This window comes from Taudactylus pleione, unplaced genomic scaffold (genome assembly GCF_031769625.1).
Source record: "Taudactylus pleione unplaced genomic scaffold, aTauple2 ptg000093l, whole genome shotgun sequence".
Classification (NCBI taxonomy): domain Eukaryota; kingdom Metazoa; phylum Chordata; class Amphibia; order Anura; family Myobatrachidae; genus Taudactylus; species Taudactylus pleione.
Window position 1 is genome coordinate 20,889,755 of NW_028284495.1, and position 22,189 is coordinate 20,911,943.

A 22,189-nucleotide genomic window follows, 5' to 3' on the forward strand; every position below is an offset into this window, starting at 1 on the left:
TTTTATTTAGTGATTATTATATCATGCCACCTATGTTTTATATGGTATTTTGAGCCATCATTATCCAATCAGATCTATGAGTTAAGACATCCAGCGCAGGTTCTTCCATTTCTTTTTTATGTTATACCATAACTCTTATTTTGTTCTTTGGGTTCCATAGGGTCCACATGAATTACCTTGGGGCTGTCACAAAGCAGTTCCTTTAAGGGTGGGGACGCTCCTGAGCAGAAAAGGAGAATCCAGCTCCCAAAGGAAGCATCCTGAGAGGCAAAAGAATCCCAGGCGTAAAACCTGAGAAAAGTGTGGACAGAAGACCACATGGCTGCTTTGCACCATTGTTCAGCAGAGGCACCACATTGAAACCTCCCACAATGATCCCACAAAACAAGTAGAATGTGCTGTCACTGTGTTTGGAACAGGGAGATCAGCTTGTGTGTAAGCCTGAGAGATCATCATGCGAAGCCATCTAGCCAGAGGCTGTTTGTTAACTGGCCAGCCTCGCTTGTGAAAGTGGCAACACAAAAAGAGAAACAGATTTCCTAAAGGAGTTTGTACGATCCATGTAGCTACATAGAGCACGTACAACATCCAGAGAAGCTTCACCTACAAAGAGGTCTGAAGACTGGACGGTTGGAACCACAATTTCTTCATTTACTCGAAAACGGGATACTACTTTAAGAAGGTAGCCCGCCCTGGTATAAAGAACAGCTCTATCATGGTGAAAAATCAAAAAGGGGTAGAGACAAGAAAGCGCAGCCAAATCAGAGACCCTGTGAGCAGAGGAGATAGCGAGAAGAAAAACTGTCTTCGCTGTCAACCACTTGAGGTCTACTGATTTCAGGGGTCAAAATGGGGGAGCCAGTAGAGCCCTGAGAACCAAAGACAAATCCCATGAAGGTACCAGAGGGACAAAGGGAGGCTGAACCCTCAGAACACCCTGCAAAAAATGTTCGATCATCAGGCAGAGGGGCGATCCTTCGCTGAAACCAAACTGATAGTGCAGATACCTGAACTGTGAGGGTGGCCAGCCTGGAGAAAATCAAGCACTCGTGAGACCCTAAAAACGTCAGCGTCATATTTTCTATGTAAACACCATTGAAATTATGAGTACCAAATTCTGTAAAAGATGCGGGTAGAGGAAGGCTTTCGTGCCCTAAGCATCATCTGACTTGCAGAGGTAGTAAAACCCTTGGCTCTTAAGATAGAAGACTCAAGAGCACCGCCGTCAAAGACAGACGAGGAAGGTCTGGATGCAGGCAGTGCTAACAGGTCCGGCCTTAGAGGAAGAGGCCACGGATTGTCTATTGACAGTCTCTAAGTCAGTGAACCAATGGTGTCTGGGCCAAGCAGGAGCTATCAGTATTACTGTGCTGCCCTCATGCTTGAATTTCCTGATGACCCTTAGGAGGAGGGAGATTGGAGGAAATAGGTATGCCAGATTGAAGTACCATCTTACTTCCATAGTATCCACAAAGGAGGCTGAGGGGTCTCTGGTTCTGGTTAAGTACCTGGGGACCTTGTAATTGTGACGTGAGACCATCAGGTATACTTCTGGTAGTCCCCATTTGTCCACTAGAACCTGAAAGACATCCGGATGAAAAGCATATTCCCCAGCGTGTATGTCCTGACTACTTAGGAAGTCTGCTTCCCCATTTAGGACTCCGGGAATTATAATTGGCAGAAGATGACATTCTGCCCAGACCAGAATGTTTGTCACTTCCCTCATGGCTGTCAGACTTCGTGTGCCTCCCTGATGGTTGAGGTAGGCTACTATGGACAGCTTTTCAGCCTGGATTTGGACATGCTTGCCCTTTAGGATATCCTGTGCTTGATTGAGTGCTTTGTATTCTGCACGAAGTTCCAGGATGTTAATGGACAGGTGACCCTCCTTGGACATCCATCTTCCCTGAAAAGTATGATGACCTGTCACTGCGCCCCATCTGCAGAGGCTGGCATCCGTGGTGAGGAGCACTCTATCTGGTATCCAGAAGGGGCGACCCTTGTCTAGATGATACATTTGCAGCCAAGAGAGGGAAACCTAACTTTCCAAGAGAGGAGGATAGTGTGGGACCGTATCAGATGATACTGCCCATTCCTCCGGGAGAGAATCAGTCATTGCAGAGGCCTGGAATGGAACTGGGCATATTCCATGATGTCAAAAGTGGATACCACATTGCTGAGTGAATGCATACCCTCTTGATTGCGGAGCAATTTGCGCACCCGCAATTGCAGAGCCGAAATCTTGTCCACTGAAAGAAAGCCTTTGTGCCAGGGAATCCAGTAGTGCCCCCAGATGAACCATCTGCTGTGTTGGAGAAAGGGAAGATTTTTTTCCAATTGATTATCCACCCTGCTCCTGCAGACAGGCAGTGGTCAGCTGGAGATGACGTTGTAAAACATCAGTAGACTGCCAATATCATGGGGTCCCGAGGGGCTGTGGACAGACCAAAGGGCAATGGTAATGTTGCTGACAGACAGCAAAACTAAGAAACGCTTGTTGGAATAGTGCAAAGATACATACAGATATGGTATCCTGTATGTCCAGGGAACCATGAAATCCCCAGGTACCATTGCCAGCATAATTGACTGAAGGGTCTCCATACATGAGCACATGGATGAACCTGTTCAGAGATTTCCGATTCAGAATAGAGCGATGAGACCCATTTAGCTTCTGAATCAAAAATAAATCTGAGTTATAACTCCTTCCTTGTTAGCCAAAGGAATCGGGATTATCACCCTTAAATTTAGCAAGATATGAATGGTCTACTAGAGGGTAATGGCCTAGAAAGAATCTGATGGGGGGAGTTGTGCAAACAAACTTCTGGGGAGTAACCCTTTAGGTGACATGTAAGAATCCACAGTAGGGAGGGGGATTTCCCACCTAATGCACTCTCCCTATGGGAGAGGGTAAAAAGACACTAGTCTTTTTGAATCTGGAACAGATTATCTGGAGTGTTCCATGCCTCCCCCATAAACTCAGTGAGCTGTTCAGATTGAGGTAATTCAACCTAAATCACTTTCTGGTGTCTGAACACCAGGATTATTAGGCTTTTAGGAGTCGGTACTTCATCTTCTATAAGGAGGATTTAATTAACCACCCCTGCTAGAGAGGAACATCCATTGATTAATAACACTCCTCCTCTCCGAGATAGGCACAGAGGGAGAAACCTATGTATCATCTGCCTCCTCAGATGATATATCAGAATCTGAAAGCAGGGTGTATTGAGAGGATGGTGCAGTCCATTTATATGCTTAGACAGCTGATGCCTTATTCGCATGTAACATCTGCAGATATGTTGATGCTAAAAACCAGATTCTGAACTGAGTGGACATAACCCTCCATCCAGGAAAAATGTATGGGAAGAGGAAACAAAGCAGGCTGTAATCACTGTGAGAAATCCAAAGTTTGAGGCAGTGTGGGGGCTGATAAGCTATCCACTAACTACGTCACGACCTGAAACCAGGAGGACATTTAAGGTGACCCCTGAACAGGTGCTGGCGAGGTGGACTGTTGTGGTGTATAACAATTAACACACAGTCCATCCTGTATGAAATCCTGAGAGGCCTACTGCACAGGATTTACATGAAACCAGCACAAGGACAACAGTCTGCTGTTTACCTCGTTGTCTTCACGGGAAATATTTGTAAGTAACCTATAACAAGTGTAGGGTTAACAATGCGATGTAACCCCGTTCACAGATACAAATAAATGTGAAGTACTCTCTAACCCGTATACACCAGGTAGTTGGGGGCTAGGAAAAAACAAAAACACAAGATTGGTAGGATCTACATGCATATACATATATTTGCAAATGGGCACTAAATTGTAGTCACATTGGTAGGATATAAGTGCAATGCATACAAATATACTTACAAATTGGTACTGAATCAATTTATACAAGCAAAAGAAAGTTGGTAGGATTCTAGTGCTCCTAGGAGAAAGGTATACTCAGAGCTCAAATCTCCCCTCAGCAAACACTCAATTGCAGCTGAGCATCTCTAATTAATTAGGAAACAGGGGGATGGGCAGCTCAGTCTTCACAAGCAAATGTGAAGTACAATTTAACCTTTACACACCTGTAGTTGAGGGTTAAATGGAACAATAGCAGTGATAGTTATAACAGTCAAATAAAACCTGCATGAACTCGTTTCCCTATACGCTTACATATATAAGTATAAAGGTAACAATACAATGTGACCACTTTCACAAATATCTAGTAAATGTGAAGTACACAGAAAAGCCCCCTACCCTGTCTGAGGGATGAGGAGAAATAGCAGTGATAGTTATAACTGACAGTCTTTCAGAAACAAAAAATGCAGTTTAACACACAGCAGAACTAGCATAAGTCACATACAATGCATTTGCAATAGGCTCTTAGTCAACTATAACTCTGTATAACCTGGCCACCAAAAGCGAGGTATACAGGGAGACTGACCAAACCTCCTGAGATTTGAAGCTACAGTAGAGCACTTGAAAGTGGTCTCTGGGCGTCTCATATACAAGGGAGGCAGGGAGGAGCAACCCAGACATGGGAAAACCTTGCCTCTGAAACGGCGGCTGGGGGAGGGGCTGCCGGAGAGAGCCTACCTCACCTAGGCTGTATCAAACCACAGGGAACACTGGCCTTTTAAATGGCCACCGCCACTGTCCCTGGCGCCAGATTTATATGCCCAGGTGGTCTAGTGGGAGAAGCAGTCGTTCCCGGTTCCCCACTGCAGCAACCTTTGGCAAGTCTCCACTGCCAGGGGCACAGACTGCCAACATGGTTCACCGCAAGCGGCGAACCACCTTACCTGCTTCCCCGTGTCTTCCGGTTGCAGTCCCAGGCCCAGCGTCATCGATAGTCAAACTCCGCTGGCGCCTGCCAATCATTAGTTACCTCACTGGTGTTGCGGCCCTGGTGGGGTAGATGGAGCAGCAGCACGGGCGTTCATTAGGATGCCTAGCGCTGCATACTCGTTAAAAAAAAAAAAAAAGCTTGGGACTGCCTGAGTAGTCCCCTGTCTAAAAAGGTGATCCTGCGCACCAAACAAAAAACTGAGTGCCTGTAGCCAGGGTATATATGGAGGACCCAGTGCATCCTAGGAGCTAAAGCTTGTAACTGTTTGGTGCCTGGATCACTCCAACCACATACCCCAAGGTAATTCCTGTGGACTCTATGGACCCCGAAGAAGAAAAATATTTCCCAGGTACTTGGATGCTACCAGGACTTATACTCAAGATAGTAGGAGCTTATGATGCAAGAATCATAGTAGCAGTGAGTAGTACTGGCAGACAAGGAAGTGGTTCGAACACTGCTGACAGGTGTGATGCCGGAATCCTGGTGGTAGCAGTGAGAAATGCTGCAGACACTGAGGTACATGGAGGCAAGCTGGATATAGCTGGCAGGCACTGCAGAGATTAGAACCAGGATATACGGAGAATCAGCAGACAAGAGCATAGCAGATCAGCATCAATGCCGGGCAAGGATGCTATAACTGGCAGTGAGGCCGAAATCCTTACTGCCTTTTGCCTAAACAGGCACCCAATCAAGCAAGCCCACTAGGACAAGCCACCTAATATGTGTAACACTCTGTAATTGCCAGGCTGTAAGGGGAAACAGCAGGGAGAAAGTATCCTGGCTGCCGGGCAACAGCTGGGACCAGATGGCAGTGTGGTTGGTTGTGAAGATGTCAGGCAGCGTCCCTTCTGCCAACAATGGCCATGATGAGACAAAGCTGTGTGAGCTGTCATGGCCAGCATGGTGGCTCGTAACAGTGGCAAAGGTTTCCTCATAGTATTTGTAGTTAATTTTGATGAACATCACTTTTTCCATATTTTAGATTGAGTCACAGTAGAGGTGTCAATATGTGTGGGTAAATCTTTAAACCCAGATGTCAATGTTTCACTCTGGTGCACTGAGTTTACTTATTATCGCCAGTGGGTCTATTGGAAAAGGTCAGTTTTTTCCTAGCAGCAGCATTTGCAGGAGAAACTGAAGCAGGAGATGTTGTCGTGTAATGTGCCACTTGAGCTGACAACTTACTCGCAAGGAGTTCTTTGCATCTCTTAAAACCTATGACAGTTGGAAAGAAAGACTTTACATGGGACTTAAACCTAGGATCAAGCATGGTTGACAAAATGTAGTGATCCAACTGCAGGCCCTTTGGTCCTGGTGAAGTGAATAAAGAACCTGATCTACAAGTCCAACATACTTAGCAGAATCGCCTAGTTTCATATCCTCCAGCTGCTTTTCCAGTAGATTAAGGGTATGACCTAACTAAACTCGCTTCATTGGTTATAATTTGAAATGGTTTCAGTAGCTTACATAATACCAAGATAATTCTCCAGTGTGCTGCAGTAAGGTAGTACCTTGTCACACCTCTCCCTAGATCATGGTTTGATGTGTACGTTAGGATGGCTTGTTGCTGTACATTCAGTCTCTGAAGCAAATAAAGCTTGGAATTTCGTCTGCTTCAATTGGTGGCATGGCAAATGATACTAATCTTGCAGCTGCTGCAGTCTTCTAAATGCAGTTTCTGAATGGCAAAAATGCCCAGAAATTTTACGGGCCAAGCTCAGCATGTCCTGCACACACTTGTCAGTTTTAAAGAAATTCTAAACCACCAAGTTTATTATGTGTGTAAAACATAAGTGTTGAAATTTACCTAGTCTTAATGTTCGTACAATGTCACTTGCGTTATTGGAAATGACAAATCCTGAGGAGAGTCTTAGGGCTCTATTTACTACAATCCGCATTTGTAATGCAGATTGTAGTGTGAAATTACCAACTGAATACGCATTGCGAATTCAGGCAATATCACAGGGATTTACTAAAAATCGTCTTGCAGGGACAGAGCTTGCGATAAAGCTCTGTCCCTGCAAATCCTCTCCGCACACTTATCACGGTATTTTCGTAAAAAATACTGTGACAAGTGCCGACGCGTGTACCGACCAACCGCCATCAAGCCCCGCCCCATCACCAAGCCCCGCCCCCACGATCGCGCCCCCTCTCCCTTAATTACACTTACCTGCAGTGTTCTGTGCTCTGTGGCTCCGGTTAGCTGACATCCCATACTGCACTGGTACCCTGTCAGGTGACAACCAGGCCCCAGTGCAGCATGGGAGACCAGCTGACCGGAGGGAGGACATCACCGGAGCCCTGATCACCGGTCCCTGGACTCTGGTAAGTTGTGTTTTGGTTTTTTTACAGTGAATCAGCGTGTGTTCTGTTTAGACCACACAGCTGATTACTGGGAGCCGGCTCCGGGCTCTGCTCTGGGAAGTAACCAGGGGAGACCCTGGATAACGCCACCTCCAGATGGTGTTATTGTCACAGGGCTTTCCCCGGTATTTTTTCACAATTTATTTTTAGTAACTTTGGCCAGATCACATTTCCCATTAAAATTATGGGAAATGTGATCTGCTTACTAAAAATAAGTGATAATTAGGGGTTGGAGTAGAATTTTACGAATTCTACTCCATTGCCCTTTAGTAACTTTAGTTGAAACTAAAATAATGTGAAAAGGGTGTGAAAACACCCTTTTTCACTTTATTTTAGTAAAAATAATGTTAATAAATAGAGCCCTTAGTGAGGTAAGCCATTTTGCTATCACATCCCTGAGTTTCTCCCCACAGTTTGACACTAGTCTGCCTGCCTGTGAAAGAGCTTGCATTGTGTGTTAGATGCTGCTGAAGGTGATACACCAACACAGTGGGCTGTCACATTCATGTAATCTTTAGTTTGACCAGTATCGCTTGTGCACATATCTTTAGTTAACTGCATTGTCAAGTACAATGGCATTTTCTAGGCAAATAACTTTTTTTTAACATCTCGGTAAAGGTGAGGAATTGCAGTTCTGGTAAAATTAAATTCAGATTTAATATTGTAGCGTGGACACATGACCTCAACTAATTGCCTAAAACTACAAGCGCCAATGATGGATATTGGATGCAGATCTAATGCTAAGATAGCTGTCATGGCTTCAGTGATCAACTGTGCAACAGGATGGTTGCTGTAATACTTGGTTCCTCTTGCAAATGATTGTTTCACAGTCAGTTGTTGTTTGAAACTAGTACTACTAGTCGTCATGGTCCCCTTCTATGATACAGATTCACCCCCAGCAACCTGGGCTGGATTTCCGGGCATGCTGGCACTAATGACTAATGGTTCTAGAAGTGCCATCATGCCGGGGCAGGCTTGCTGGGAATGATAGGTTGCTGGTAGAGAACATTATTATTAACCATATAATCCCCATTATCCCCCTGCAACCACCTGGAATGACCAGACTGGGGCTGCTTAATGATATGGTAGGGAAATCCCATGCGGTTTGTCTCCCTGCTATACAATTATCATACCGACTGGTTCAGCCCGATGCTAGTTATTGGAAAATAGGGGGAACCTCATGCAGTTTTCCCCCTATTTTCCAGTAACAGCCCAGGCTCAGAAGTCCAGGTCTGGTTATTGATTTTGTGTGTGTGGGGGGAAGGGTGGGGGGTGCAGCTGTGTCATTTTATTATGACTGTTGCCATTTTGACCATGTTGACATTTTTGTTTTTGACATTTTGTTTGTCTAAGTTTTGAATGTTTGAATTTTAACATCTTATTCCAGAGAAAAATTATTCAACACTATTTATTTCCATTGGTAACAAAACAAATTTTGAAAAAGCATAAGAATAGTGGTTGAGAAGCATTTTTTGTAGTCTGACATCACAATATCTTTGTGTGGCTATAGAAGGTATATTTATGTAGTTTTTTGTGGTAATAACGGGATTATATGATTTTTGATTGATTTTGACATGTACTATATCAAATGGAAATAAAGTAGACATGCACAATAAATGAACCACTGTAAACCCACTATCTCCTCTAAACTCACACGCAGAATAAAAAAAAAGTAGAGATATGGTAAGAACTAACCCTTGTTATCGCTTATTCTACGAGGTCCATAGGGTTCACAGGAAACCTTGGAGTATAGGTGATGACGAAGACATCCAGGCACCATGCAGTTAAAAAAAATTTCTCCCAGGATGCAATGGGGCCTCTCTCTATACCCCGCCAGCGGGCTGGAAGCTCCTCAGTTATGTAGAAAGCCAAAGGCCGGAGGAAGATAAAAGAGAGAGAAGAAAGTCTGGAACACACTAGAATCACATTTTCACACAGAAGGAGACAGAAAACTGGTGACTAGAGCGAAGCCCATCTGAAGTACAGGTGCGTCATGGCGGGCGCCCTGTGGACTCTATGAACCTCGTAGAAAGAGAGATAACAAGGGTAAGTTCTTACCATATCTCTACTTTTCTACTTCAGGGTCCATAAAAGGTACACAGGAAACCTTGGGGATTTCAAAAGCAGTACCCTCAACGGCAGGGACACTCCTGTGCAGAATGGAGAATCCGCCGCCCGAAGGAAGCATCCTGAGTGGCAAAGGTATCAAAGGCATAATACCTCAAAAAGGTCTGGGTAGAAGACCACGTGGCCGCCTTACAAAGCTGTACAGCCGAGGCACCACAACGAGCTGCCCACGAAGGGTCTACAGACCGAGTAGAATGAGCAGTAACAGAGGGCGGGACTGGAAGGCCCTCATGAATGTAAGCCTCAGAGATAGTCATGCGAAGCCATCTAGCCAAAGTTTGTTTATTGGCTGGCCATCCTCTCTTGTGGAAACCATAAAGAACAAACCAGGAGTCCGATTTCCAAAGACCAGTGGTACGATCCACATAAATCCTGAGGGCATGTACCACATCCAATGAGGCCTCCCCTGTCGAGAGGTCTGAGGAATTAAAGGCCGGCACAATAATTTCACCATTAATGTGGAAACTAGAAATCACCTTAGGAAGGAACCCAGGGCGAGTTTGAAGCAGTTTGAGCCCAGTTGTTCAAATGGAGGGCTCTGGAGAGCCTTAAGGACAACAGCTAAATCCCAACGCGCTACAGGAGGGACAAAGGGAGGCTGCATACGAAGGACCTCCTACAGAAAAGTGCGGCTATCAAGAAGAGGAGCAATCCTTCGCTGGAACCACACTGAAAGGGCCGAGATATGGACCTTCAGTGTAGCAAGGCGGAGACCAAGGTCTAAACCTGCTTGCAGCAAAGCCAACACTCTGGGTATTTTAAACACCTGGGAGTCATAACTGTTTTGGACGACACCATTCAAAAAAAGTATACCATACCCTGTGGTAAATTCTAGCAGAAGCAGGTTTATGTGCTCTGAGTATGGTTTTAACCACAGAGCTGGAAAATCCCTTGGACTTTAAGAGGGATGTCTCAAGAGCCACGCCGTTAAAGACAGACGACCCAGATCTGGGTCCCTGAGATAACAGGTCCGGACATTGAGGCGACAGCCATGGAGTGTCAATAGAGACTCTCCGGAAATCTGAGTACCATAGACGTCAGGGCCACACTGGAGCCACCAGAAGGACCATGTCTCCCTCTTATTTGAACTTCTGAATTACTCAAGGAAGGAGGGAGATTGGAGGAAACAGGTACACAAATTGGAGCGTCCACTTGACTGACAGAGCGTCCACCAAGAGAGCACTGGTGTCTCTTGTCGTGCACCCATACTGAAGTAGCTTGTGATTTAGTGGAGAGGCCATGAGGTCCACGTCTGAAAGGCCCCACCGGTCCACAAGCAGCTGAAACACTTCTTGGTGAAGAGACCATTCCCCTGTATACACGTCATGACGGCTGAGAAATTCCGCTTCCGAATTCAGCACTCCTGGAATGAACAGCGCCGATATGGTTTGGTAGATGGCCTTCCGCCCATGTCAGAATGCGTGACACCTCTGTCATTGCCGCTTGACTGATTTCCTCCTTGACGGTTTAGACAAGCCACTGTCATGGCATTGTCTAATTGCACTTGCACGGGTTTTCCGTGAAGCAACAGCCTGGCTTGCTGCAGAGCCCTGAAAACTGCCTGCAGTTCCAATATATTGATTAGAAGTGCAGATTCCACTGCGGTCCACCTTCCCTGAAAGGAGTGTGGACCAGTCACTGCCCCCCAGCCCCGAATACTGGCATCCGTCATCAGGAGGACCCAGTCAGAGATCCAAAAGGGAAGCCCCTTGGTGAGGTGAGCAGTCTGTAGCCACCAGGTTAGTGACAGGTGTACCTTCGGAGACAGCACCATTATTTGAGTCCATATCGGATGGGGAAATCCATCCCACTTGGAGAGGATCAATACCTGCAGAGGCCGGGAATGAAACTGGGCATACTCCACCATGTCGAATGTCGACACCATGTATCCCAGTAACTGCATTGCTGAATGGACTGACACTCGGCAATTGTGAAGGCATCTGCATACACGCGTCTGCAAAGTGGAGATCTTTTCTGCTGTCAGAAAAATCCTTTGCTGTTGTGAATCCAAAAGGGCTCCCAAATGGTACATCCTTTGAGACGGAATCAGTGAGAACTTCTTCCAATATATCAACCACCCGTGTACCTGGTGCACAAATATTGTTAGCTGCATGTGGTAGTGAAGTACCTCTGAGTACCCTGCTAGTAGCAAGAAGTCGTCCAGGTATGGTAACAGGCGGATCCCCTGCAGCCGCATATGGGCTGCCATTACCGCCATGACCTTTGTCACCCTGAGGTGCAGTGGCAAGGCCAAACGGCAGAGCCTGAAACTGGAAATGTTGCTGTGATACAGCGAACCTAAGAAAACATTGGTAAGCTGAAACAATCGGAATATGCAGGTATGCATTCTGAATATCCAGGGATACCATAAAATCCCCAGGTTCCATAACCAGTATAACTGAGTGTAGGGTCTCCATTCTGAACCTGGGTACCCTGAGGAATTTGCTCAGGCACCGGAGATTGAGAATAGGACGATAAGAACAGTTTGCCTTCTGGACTAGAAAAAGGCTGGAATACCACCCTGTACCTCTTTGGGACATCGGGACCGGTACAATGACTCTTGCCTGTAGCATGGATTGTACCACCTGTTGAATAGCCAAAGCCTTGTCCGTGTTTTTCGGAAGTCCTGTGCAAAAGAATTGATGGGGAGGCCTTCTGCGGAAGGAGAGGGTGTTCCCCTGAGAGTCCACTTCCTTCACCCAGGAATCCGTGGTCGTTTGACACCAGTACTGGGCGAACTAAAGAAGTCGGCCTCCCACCCAGGGAGGAGGGTTTGTCATCAGGCTTGGCAGCCGGACGTCTGGTACTTCAGGGGTGCTTCTTAAGCCTGGCAGATTTCTTGGTGGTGAATGGCCTGGGAAAGTACTGAGTTCTAGCCTTACCTGGGGCCCGATAGGTCAGAGAGGATGGAGTCCGAACCCCCAAAGAGGCTGGAGCAGAAGGCAGACAAGCCGACTTAGCTGCTGCTAAGGTATTCACAATCTTGTCCAGATCAGGGCCAAACAAGACTTCATAAGGCAAACTCTACAACCCCTTCTTGGATTCTGCATCAGCTCTCCAAGAACGGAGCCACAGAATATGACGATCCGCAATGGCCGCCGAAGAAACCCTGGCATTTAGTAATCCAATATCCAAAGCTGCCTCATTTATATAGGTAGCCGAATCTCTGAGATATTCCCACCAGATTCAGCTGTTCCCTGGTAGCATTAGAGGCTAAGGATGTTTCAAGGCTATTAGCCCAACATTCCATGGCTCGAGGCACCCAGCAAATGGCCATAGCTGGTCTGCACACAGCCCCCCGAAAGGAAATAAACAGATTTATGGCATACCTCTACCTTCCTATCTGTAACATCCTTCAGGGACGACATGGAAGGCATAGGAAGCGTGGTGCTTCTTACCAAGCGCGTGACATGGGAATCCACCACCGGTAGAGTCTCCCATTTGGAAAAATAATTCTCAGCAAAAGGGTAAGCAGAGACTGGACGCTTCTGTGGTTGATACCGCTTTCTAAGCATATCCCAAGCTACCTCCAAGTGATTCACCAATTGGTCAGACAATGGGAATGTAGCCTCAGTCATCTTTTCTTCCATGAAATATGCATGCCTAGATTTAGGCGAAGGAGGCTCATTCTTAATGATCAGGGCTGCTTTAACAGCTTGTATTAGCCTTGGAATATATATATTAGACTTGACCCCTGCCTCCAGAGGAGGTAGCTCAGAGTCAGACTCATCCAGAAGCAGTCAGTCATCGGTTGACACATCATCATCCCTTACAGTAGATTGCGACGATAGCAAGACCCTTTTAGTTGGTCTGCCGATAGGTGCGTCCTGTTGACGTATCTCAGTCGCACCCTGCAATATAGCAGGAACTGTATTAACCCAGTGAGGGGGCAACACCTGTGAATGTGTAGGAGGTTACAGCAGGTTTTGCGCTGGCAAAAGGTGCTGTTGTTGAAAACTGAACTGTGGACACATAGGAGGGCCTGCTAAATGCTCTGCAATGGTTGTTAGTGCTTTTGCAAAGCACTCCCATGGCGGCTCCTGCTAAACGGCAGAAGCCTCAGAAGGACCCGGGGCAGTGTAACACCGGAAACATAACTCCTCAGAGGCTATGTCCCCTGCCCCTAACACCGCTGTACATTTTTTACAGAGCAGTTTAATAGGGGTTAACTTAGTCATATCACTCTCAATGCCAGACATAGTAAAGAGGATCACTTAACAGAGACTAATGCTGGACATAAACTATACAATTATCTGTCAGATATCTGTCCAATCTGGCTGGTTGGAATGAAAACCTGGTAATGTATGGGAGCAAATGACAGTTGATCATATGGTCTTAAACACTGGAAAACAGACAAAATACAATTGTTCAAATTGGTTAAATTTGTGTGTTTTAACGACCATTTTTGTCTGTTTTCCAGTGTTTGTGAGCAAATGGTCGATTGTGCTACATACACTGACCAACAAATAGAGAAGAGGTATGTAGGGGGCCCCTTCTCCGCACTGCCTGTGGAGATCAGCGACACAGCCAGGAGAATGACCGAAGAACTCATGCGGAGGCGGGCCAGAAACAGGAAGCTGTCACAGATCAAGCCAGACTACAGTGGAAAGGCGTGTTCAGCAGCGGGAAGGAGCCAGCTGTTAGACAGGGAAGGCTACCTCCCCTGGCCAGTGTTTAACCCCTGGGATGCTGGAGTGTTCTGCAGAACTCCAGTCCCAAGTCCCAGATGGCTTAGTGTGGACGCAGGACTCAGTGCCTGGCCACACTTCCTGTCATCCCCAGGATGTACCCCAACCCTGGAGGAAAAAGAATACATCTCTGCATGCACCAACGCGGTTTGTGTCGCTTACCTGCACCCCGTAGCGTCCAGCTGCAGTCTAGGAATCCTCCAGGGTCCCTGCTAGCCAAGTCCCTTAAGGCCCGCCGAGAGGCACGGATCAGTACCAGCGTCTCAGCACCGGCCGTGCGAACTTCCACTGGACTGTTCACGATGACCGCACTTAGAAAAACTTGAAATTTTCAGGGCTGTTAGGAACAGCCCCACTGCAATACAGTGACCAGACTCCGGCCAGCACCAAACGAAACTGAGGAGCCTCCGGCCTGGGGGCGGGGTATAGAGGGAGCCCCCCGTTGCATTCTGGGAGAAAAACTAACTGCATGGTGCCCGGGTTTCTTCGTCATCACCTATACCCCAAAGTTTCCTGTGGATCCTCTATGGACCCTTAAGTAGAAAAAAGAAAGTACTTAAAGCAGCAGCTTTTACCACCACCCACAAAATCCACCTGTGCAGTATAAATATTCAGGTACGACGCTTTGCTGAAAGCACAACTGACAATTGAACAGGTCACTGCAATTATGTCAAATCATGCATTTTTACATAAAAAAAGAACAGAAAAATGTTGACAAATCACTTATCTCAGACTGAGAAAACACATTACAGGACCGCTCTGCAGGAATTCCAGAGAAATTACTAGCTTACCTTAGCTGCTCGAAGGAGCATTTCTCGCTCTTCTTCGTTTTTGCGCTGTTTCTCCAGGTGCTCAAGTTGCTCAAGAAACTTAAGCTGTGCTCTAACATCACTAGACTGGATGAATCTATCACTTCTCTGAAAGCAAAACACAAAATCATTAAATAAACTATTAAAATAGTATTTGTTCTTTGAAATTAGAGGTGGCAATCCCAATGTACTTCAACTAAAAGAATGAAAGTGGACTATTTCCCAATCTCCCTCTCTACATTGGGTGTGTTATGCTGCCCAGTGCTTTTGGAATTCCTAGCATTAGAATTTTTTTGTTAATTGGTTGTTCTCGATAATATAGCCCTTGTATGTTTTTCTACTTTTTATCTTTAAATTTTCCTTTTACGCTTTAGTACTTGTTTACACAGAATTGTTTAGTGGATGGAAATTGAAGGAGGAACATGATTATCATCCTATATATACTGCCAACATATTTAACCACCGCTGTATAACAATACCAATGGAGATTTTATTCTAATTTTCCTAGCACAGGTATGGAAATTGGGTGTGGTAGATTATGTCCACAATCAGAATGTTGACAGCATAATGAACATGAGTAGCAGAGAGGGGGCGGAGCAGCGGATAGAGAGGGGCATGGCTGGAAATAGCAGGGGGTGGGGCAGTATATACATAATTATACTGATACATCCACAATATGATATCTCACTTTTAATGAGATCCTAGAAAGCAAATCTAAAAATATTTGCGCTAGTGGTCCATGCACTTAATATAAAAAGTGCTGTATCAAAATAAATAGATCCAGCCTATCCTGAGGTAGATGAAGAGGGCGATTCTTAGTATTCAGTAAACTACATTCATTTACCTTGTAGTTTGTAGACCTGTGCTGTGCAGCCACTGTCAGTTTTTCAATAAGGCCTCGTAATCTCTCCTGTGTCGCATGGGAGACCAAGTTCATAACATCAGAGTTAAGTTCCTTAATGTCATGCCTTTTACCTATGGAAGCAGAGAAAATCCATTACATGTTTTAGTGGGAGCTGATAATTGAAATAATTAGCACAGCAGGTATTCTGTTCCCTCCAGAAGTCATACCCATTAAAGAATAGAGGCTTGTAGATTATGATTTTCCTGCTACACTCTCAACTTCAAAGATATTAGACACTACATTAATAAAACTTAGCCTGGAGCAATGGAAAGTGTAGGCAATGTTTCACTTGGCCTTCAGAATATATCTGCTTGCAAGGTCAGTGTTAGGACACCAATATTAAGTAGAGAAATTCAAAGCCATTATAGGAGAAAGCAGGTCTTATTACAGGTAGCTTATATATTATTCAGAAACTGAAAAATATATAATTATGCTACATGCACTTAATCTAAATGTGCACTGTAAAATGTGACATTGCATTCCTATTAGATGATGCTCATGACTATGTGCAATGTTCCTTCCTAGTCTCGTTTGCATTCCACACTAACGTCCACAAATGCAGAATATTAATGTTGACCTGAAAACAAGTCTAATCGGAATTGACTTACTGGCATTTAAATAAATCTTAGCAGTTAGATCGACCATAGGTGAGGAATAACTGGCTACAAATCTAGTTGTTTTGTGATTGCAACCAACAACCCAACTGGCTCAAGTATAGCCGCATAAGTTAAGAAAAAAAAAAAAAAAAGAGCAATATGTAAAACAAATCAAAAGGCAAAAACAACGCAAATAAAAAAGTTTATATACAATTAGTGTATTACTGCAGTTTTACACTAACTAAATTTACTGTAAAAATAACCAAAATGGTCACCAATTGTAGTGCAAACTTAAATGATACATAAAGAAACATTTAAAACAAAACTACATAATTATTATAGTGAACCAAATATAACAGATGTTTTACTGCAGCCAAGAAAGACATCTGCTTTTAGTTCTGTAAAGTGGCATACTGCATCCATGGTACAGTATGTATAGAAACCATACTGTAATGAGTACCTACCTCACTACAACTTACCTATGTCTAGGATTCGGCTATGCAGAGCAGATGTAAATAGAAAGGGCTCATCTTTACAAGATCGAATCACAGCACCAACTAGTTCTGAGTTTGTTGCCAAAATACAGGCGCTCTCTTCATTTAGGTTAACGCCAGCCATAGAAGTGACATCATTAATATCATCTTCCTCCCTATGATCCAGAAAAGCAATGCTTTTTACAAACTATCTATAAAGCTAATTTGTACTTGTGTTAGAGTAAATGAATATTGAATTTCTAAAATGATTAGTAATATAATGCAATATAATCTGTACCTTTTAAGACTTAGTGAGGACGTAACTGATAACACTGGCACTAGAGCATAGAGGCAGCAAATGATTACCAAATCAATGTTGTAAATACTTAGGCATCATCGCAAACACATCTACTATACTATTTTTGTATTGAAATATTCTTAACATATCAACAATGTGACACTGCTGATTGAATCACAATCAACTACACATTAACAAATTAGGAGTAAAGATCTAATAGAACGCAGGCTGGACGCCCCACTTGGTAGTGGTTTGTTTGATGAATCAGGCAATAGAAAGAACAATAAAGTAAGTACAGCAGAGGAGTTCTCAGATTATCTAAAATAAAATGAATTTAAATAGTAAAATGAATAAATGTCTTCATTGAATAAATGGTTTGACATTCCAGTGAGCTGTGCTTTTGAATTTTTTTTTGAGGGGGTCATCCCCTTTGTCACCAGTTGCACATATTCAATTACTTTATAAGACAGATACTGGTGGTTTATCTATTAAGAAGCAATTTTTCTAAATGTGAAACGCGCTGGTTTAACCTATAATAAAATTGCTTTAAATCCTGCTGGAAAAAAAATCAGCAATTTTGAAAACTGGCAGGTTAATAAACCCCTTAGGATCAGAGTAATTGTTTTAGGGGGTCTCTAGCAATAAATGATATGGGATCAGATAATGGAGCAGGCACTGCAACGCATTTCGTCTAAAGCTGTAGACTTTTTCAATCTGTGTCCCCATTTTTGCTTCAAATATTTTTAAATAGGATGAAGTTCCATCTGGGTGGTCAACAAAATTTGTCCTCCCGTTGAGGTCATCACAAGCAGTAGTTCACAAATAAAATTAGAATTCATGATTCATGTAGGACACAGTCTTAAAAATGAAAATTTGCTAACATGGTATATTAATGCTCAATATCTATGTTGATTTATGAAGCATGACGTCAGACTCGTTAGGGTAAGCTGGAACAACAAGCTTAGTCTATTTTGGCAAGAACAATTACCTGCACAATCAGTAATGTAATGGTCATGAGCAATCTACAGAAAGTAGGGTTCCTATCAGGTTTAGGTACAATTTAGTACAATTATAAGAGCTTCCATCATGGAAAGGACAATTTGCCTTATTCTGAGGTCTATTTACGAAGCCTTGGATGGAGATAGAGTGAACAGAGATAAGGTTGCAGCCAATCAGCTCCTGTCAATTTTAAACACAGCCTGTGATATAAACAACAAGAGATATGGTAAGAACTTACCTTTGTTATCTCTGTTTCTACGAAGTCCATAGGGTCCACAGGGTTGACCTTGGGGGTATAGCTGGATCTGGATCCACAGGCACCACGCAGTTAAAGCTTTCACTGCTCCCAGGATGCGCTTGGGTCCGTCCTCCTCTATACCCCGCCCCCGAGCCACAGGCACCTCAGTTGGTAAGCAGCCAAGGCCGGAGGAGGAGACTAAACAGAGAGAAGGAAGACTGGAACACACAAGAAACCATACTCACAGAAATGGGAGACAGAAAACCGTTGACCAGCCACACAGTCCATTTGAAGCCAGGTGCGTCAGGGCGGGCGCCCTGTGGACCTTATGGACTTCGTAGAAAGAGATAAAGGTAAGTTCTTACCATATCTCTTGTTTTCTACTTCAGGGTCCATAGGGGGTCCACAGGGTTGACCTTGGGGATGTCCCAAAGCAGTTCAACTAAGAGAGGGGACGCTCCTGAGCAGAAAGGAGAATCCTGCGCCCGAAGGATGCATCCTGAGAGGCAAAGGTGTCAAACGCATAAAACCTCAAAAAATTTATAAATTGAAGACCAAGTGGCTGCCTTGCACAGCTGAACAGCGGAGGCACCACGTCTAGCAGCCAAAGAAGGACCCACAGACCGAGTGGAATGAGCCTTAACAGAGGCTGGAACAGGTAAACGTTCCTGTATATAAGCCTCCCTAATAACAGAACAAAGCCAACGGGCTAACATTTGTTTGTTGGCAGGCCAACCCCTCTTATGAAAACCAAAGAGGACAAACAAGGAATCAGACTTTCTTACATAAGCCGTCCGATCAACAAACTCAGAGCACGTACAACGTCCAACGAAGCCTCACCAGCTTTTTTCAGGAGATTGAAAAGCTGGTACCACAAGTTCCTGATTGATGTGGAACTTAGAGACTACTTTAGGCAAAAACTCAGGACGAGTACGAAGCACAGCCCTGTCCTGGTGAAAAATTAGGAAGGGGGGACTACAGGAAAGTGCCCCCAACTCGGATACCCTCCTGGCCGAAGCAATTGCCAGGAGAAACACAGTTTTCAGTGTTAACCACTTGAGGTCAACGGACTCAAGAGGCTCAAAAGGGAGGTCCCTGCAGGACCCCAAGAACCACCGCCAAGTCCCATGGAGCCACTGGAGGCACAAAGGGAGGTTGAATTCTAAGAACACCTTGGAAAAAGGTGTGAACATCAGGCAGTGTAGCGATCCGACATTGGAACCATACAGACAGAGCCGATACATGAACCTTCAGGGAAGCAAGATGTAAGCCCAGGTCAAGACCTGACTGCAGAAATGCCAAAATCCTAGAAACCCTGAACACCTGAGGATCAAAGTATCTGGACTCACACCACTGAAAGTAAGTGTGCCACACTCTGTGGTAAATCCGTGCAGAGGCAGGCTTACGCGCCCTCATCATGGTACTGATGACAGAGTTAGAAAAACCCTGGGACCTTAAGACGGCTGTCTCAAGAGCCACGCCGTCAAAGACAGCCGACCCAGATCCGGGTAAAGGCAGGGCCCCTGAGACAGCAGGTCCCTACGTTGAGGCAGAAGGAATGGAGCGCCTACGGACAAGCTCCTGAGATCGGAGTACCAAGGATGTCTGGGCCACGCTGGGGCCACCAGCAGAAACGTGCCCCCGTCCTGTTTGATTTTTCTGAGTACCCGAGGTAGCAGGGAAATCAGAGGGAACAGGTACGCTAGGTGACACGTCCATTTCACAGACAGCGCGTCCACTAGGCTTGCGCCTGCATCTCTTGTCCTTGAGCCGTACACGGGCAACTTGCAGTTGTGACAGGAGACCATCAGGTCCAAGTCCGGCAGTCCCCATTTGTCCACGAGAAGTTGAAACACCTCTGGGTAAAGCGACCATTCCCCGGGATGCACGTCGTGACGGCTGAAGAAGTCCGCCTCCCAATTGAGGACTCCCGGGATGAAGACTGCCGAGATTGCCAGAAGGTGGCACTCCGCCCAATCCAGGATCTGAGACACCTCCGACATCGCAGCTCGACTGCGAGTCCCTCCCTGGTGATTTATGTATGCCACTGTGGTAGCGTTGTCCGATTGCAGCTGAACTGCTCTTCCGTGAAGAACGGTGCCTGACGACAGTAGAGCACGGTACACTGCCCGCAGCTCTAGAACGTTTATGGGAAGGACGGCTTCCTCCGCCGACCAACAGCCCTGAAGAGACAACGAGCCGGTCACTGCCCCCCAACCCCGGAGACTGGCATCTGTCGTCAGCAGAACCCAGTCCGGGATCCAAAAGGAGCGACCCTGGATGAGATGAGCTGACTGAAGTCACCACGCCAGAGACCGGCGCACATCCAGGGACAAGACCAGCATCTGAGACTGGATCCGGTGAGATAACCCGTTCCACTCCGAAAGAATCTGCCCCTGCAGGGGCCTGGAATGGAACTGGGCAAACTCCACCATGTCGAATGTCGACACCATGGACCCCAGGACTCTCATTGCCGAATGGACCGACACCCTGCCACTGCTCAGGCAACTGTGTATCCTCAGTTGTAGGGAAGACACCTTTTCCGGAGTCAAGAAAATCCTTTGTTGACAAGAATCCAGAAGTGCTCCCAGATGGACCATCCGTTGTGATGGGATCAGAGATGACTTCTTCCAATTTATCAACCACCCGTGTGCTTGAAGACAAGCAATGGTCAGATGTCGAAGAAGCTCCTCCGGGGAGCTTGCCAGCAGCAGAAGATCGTCCAGGTACGGCAGCAGCCGTATACCCTGACCCCGAAGGTGGGCAGCCATAACTGCCATCACCTTGGTGAACACCCTCGGAGCCGTGGAAAGGCCGAAAGGCAACGCCCGAAACTGGTAGTTATGGTCCAGGCAAGCAAACGTCAGATACCGCTGATGTGCCGGTGCTATGGGCACATGGAGATAGGCGTCCTGGATATCGAGGGAGTTCCATCGCCAGAATGATGGAACGTAACGTTTCCATCCTGAACTTGGGAACCCTGAGGTATGTGTTCAGAGACTTCAAATTCAGGATAGGGCAATGAGAACCATTGGGTTTCTGCACCAGAAAGAGTAGAATAGTACCCTGTCCCGCGCTGAGACTGCGGAACGGGTACAATGACCCCTGCTTGTAGCAAGGATTCTATAGTTACCTGGATCTGGACAGCTTTGGTCTTGTCCAGAGAAGGACTCATGCAGAAAAATAGAGGGGGTGGCCTGAACCGAAAAGACAGGGCGTACCCCTGAGAGACTACTTCTCGAACCCAGGCATCCATGGTGGTATTGCTCCAACACTGGGCAAATTGGAGAAGTCGGCCTCCCACTCTGGGGTCCCCCAGAGAGAGGCCCGTCCCATCAGGCAGCAGGTTTATCCTCCTGCTTGGAAGAAGGGCGCCGAGCACTCCATGCCTGCTTTTTGGGCTTGGGTGCGGCCTTGGTCGCCGAATGTCTCGGGAAGGACTGACCCTTGGCCTTACCCTGAACCCGAAAGGACCAAAAAGCAGAGCTCCTCACTTTATCCGGCGCAGATGCCGAAGGGAGGAAAGCCGACTCCCCTTAGCCAAGGTATCAACTATTTTGTCCAAATCTGGACCAAATAGCAATTCGCCATTAAAAGGCAAGGCCTCTAGACCCTTTTTAGAGTCTGCACCAGCCCTCCAGGACCTCAGCCACAGGGACCGCCGAGCAGACACAGCTGCAGCCAAAACCCTAGAAGTTAGCAGGCTGGCATCCAAGGACGCTTCCCCAATATAGGAAGCCGCATCCCTCATCTGTCCCACTAACGCTCTCTGGATATCCGGAGCATCGTCAATAAATGTATCCTCCAAGGCATTGGCCCAGATCTCAATGGCTTTAGCCACCCAGGAAATAG

At 45.9% G+C, this 22,189-nt stretch overlaps 1 protein-coding gene across 2 annotated transcripts in view; it reads right to left on the reverse strand.

Annotated features, from left to right (window-relative positions):
- TAF4B (TATA-box binding protein associated factor 4b) overlaps positions 1–22,189 on the reverse strand; it is a 134,605-nt gene that overhangs the window by 47,111 nt on the left and 65,305 nt on the right. For both annotated transcript variants that reach the window (XM_088469587.1, XM_088469586.1), the window contains 3 exons: positions 16,809–16,978; positions 15,674–15,804; positions 14,812–14,937 (listed from right to left, as the gene is read on the reverse strand). In XM_088469587.1, the coding sequence (XP_088325713.1) occupies positions 14,812–14,937; positions 15,674–15,804; positions 16,809–16,978 (427 nt within the window). The remainder of the gene's footprint in view (positions 1–14,811; positions 14,938–15,673; positions 15,805–16,808; positions 16,979–22,189) is intronic.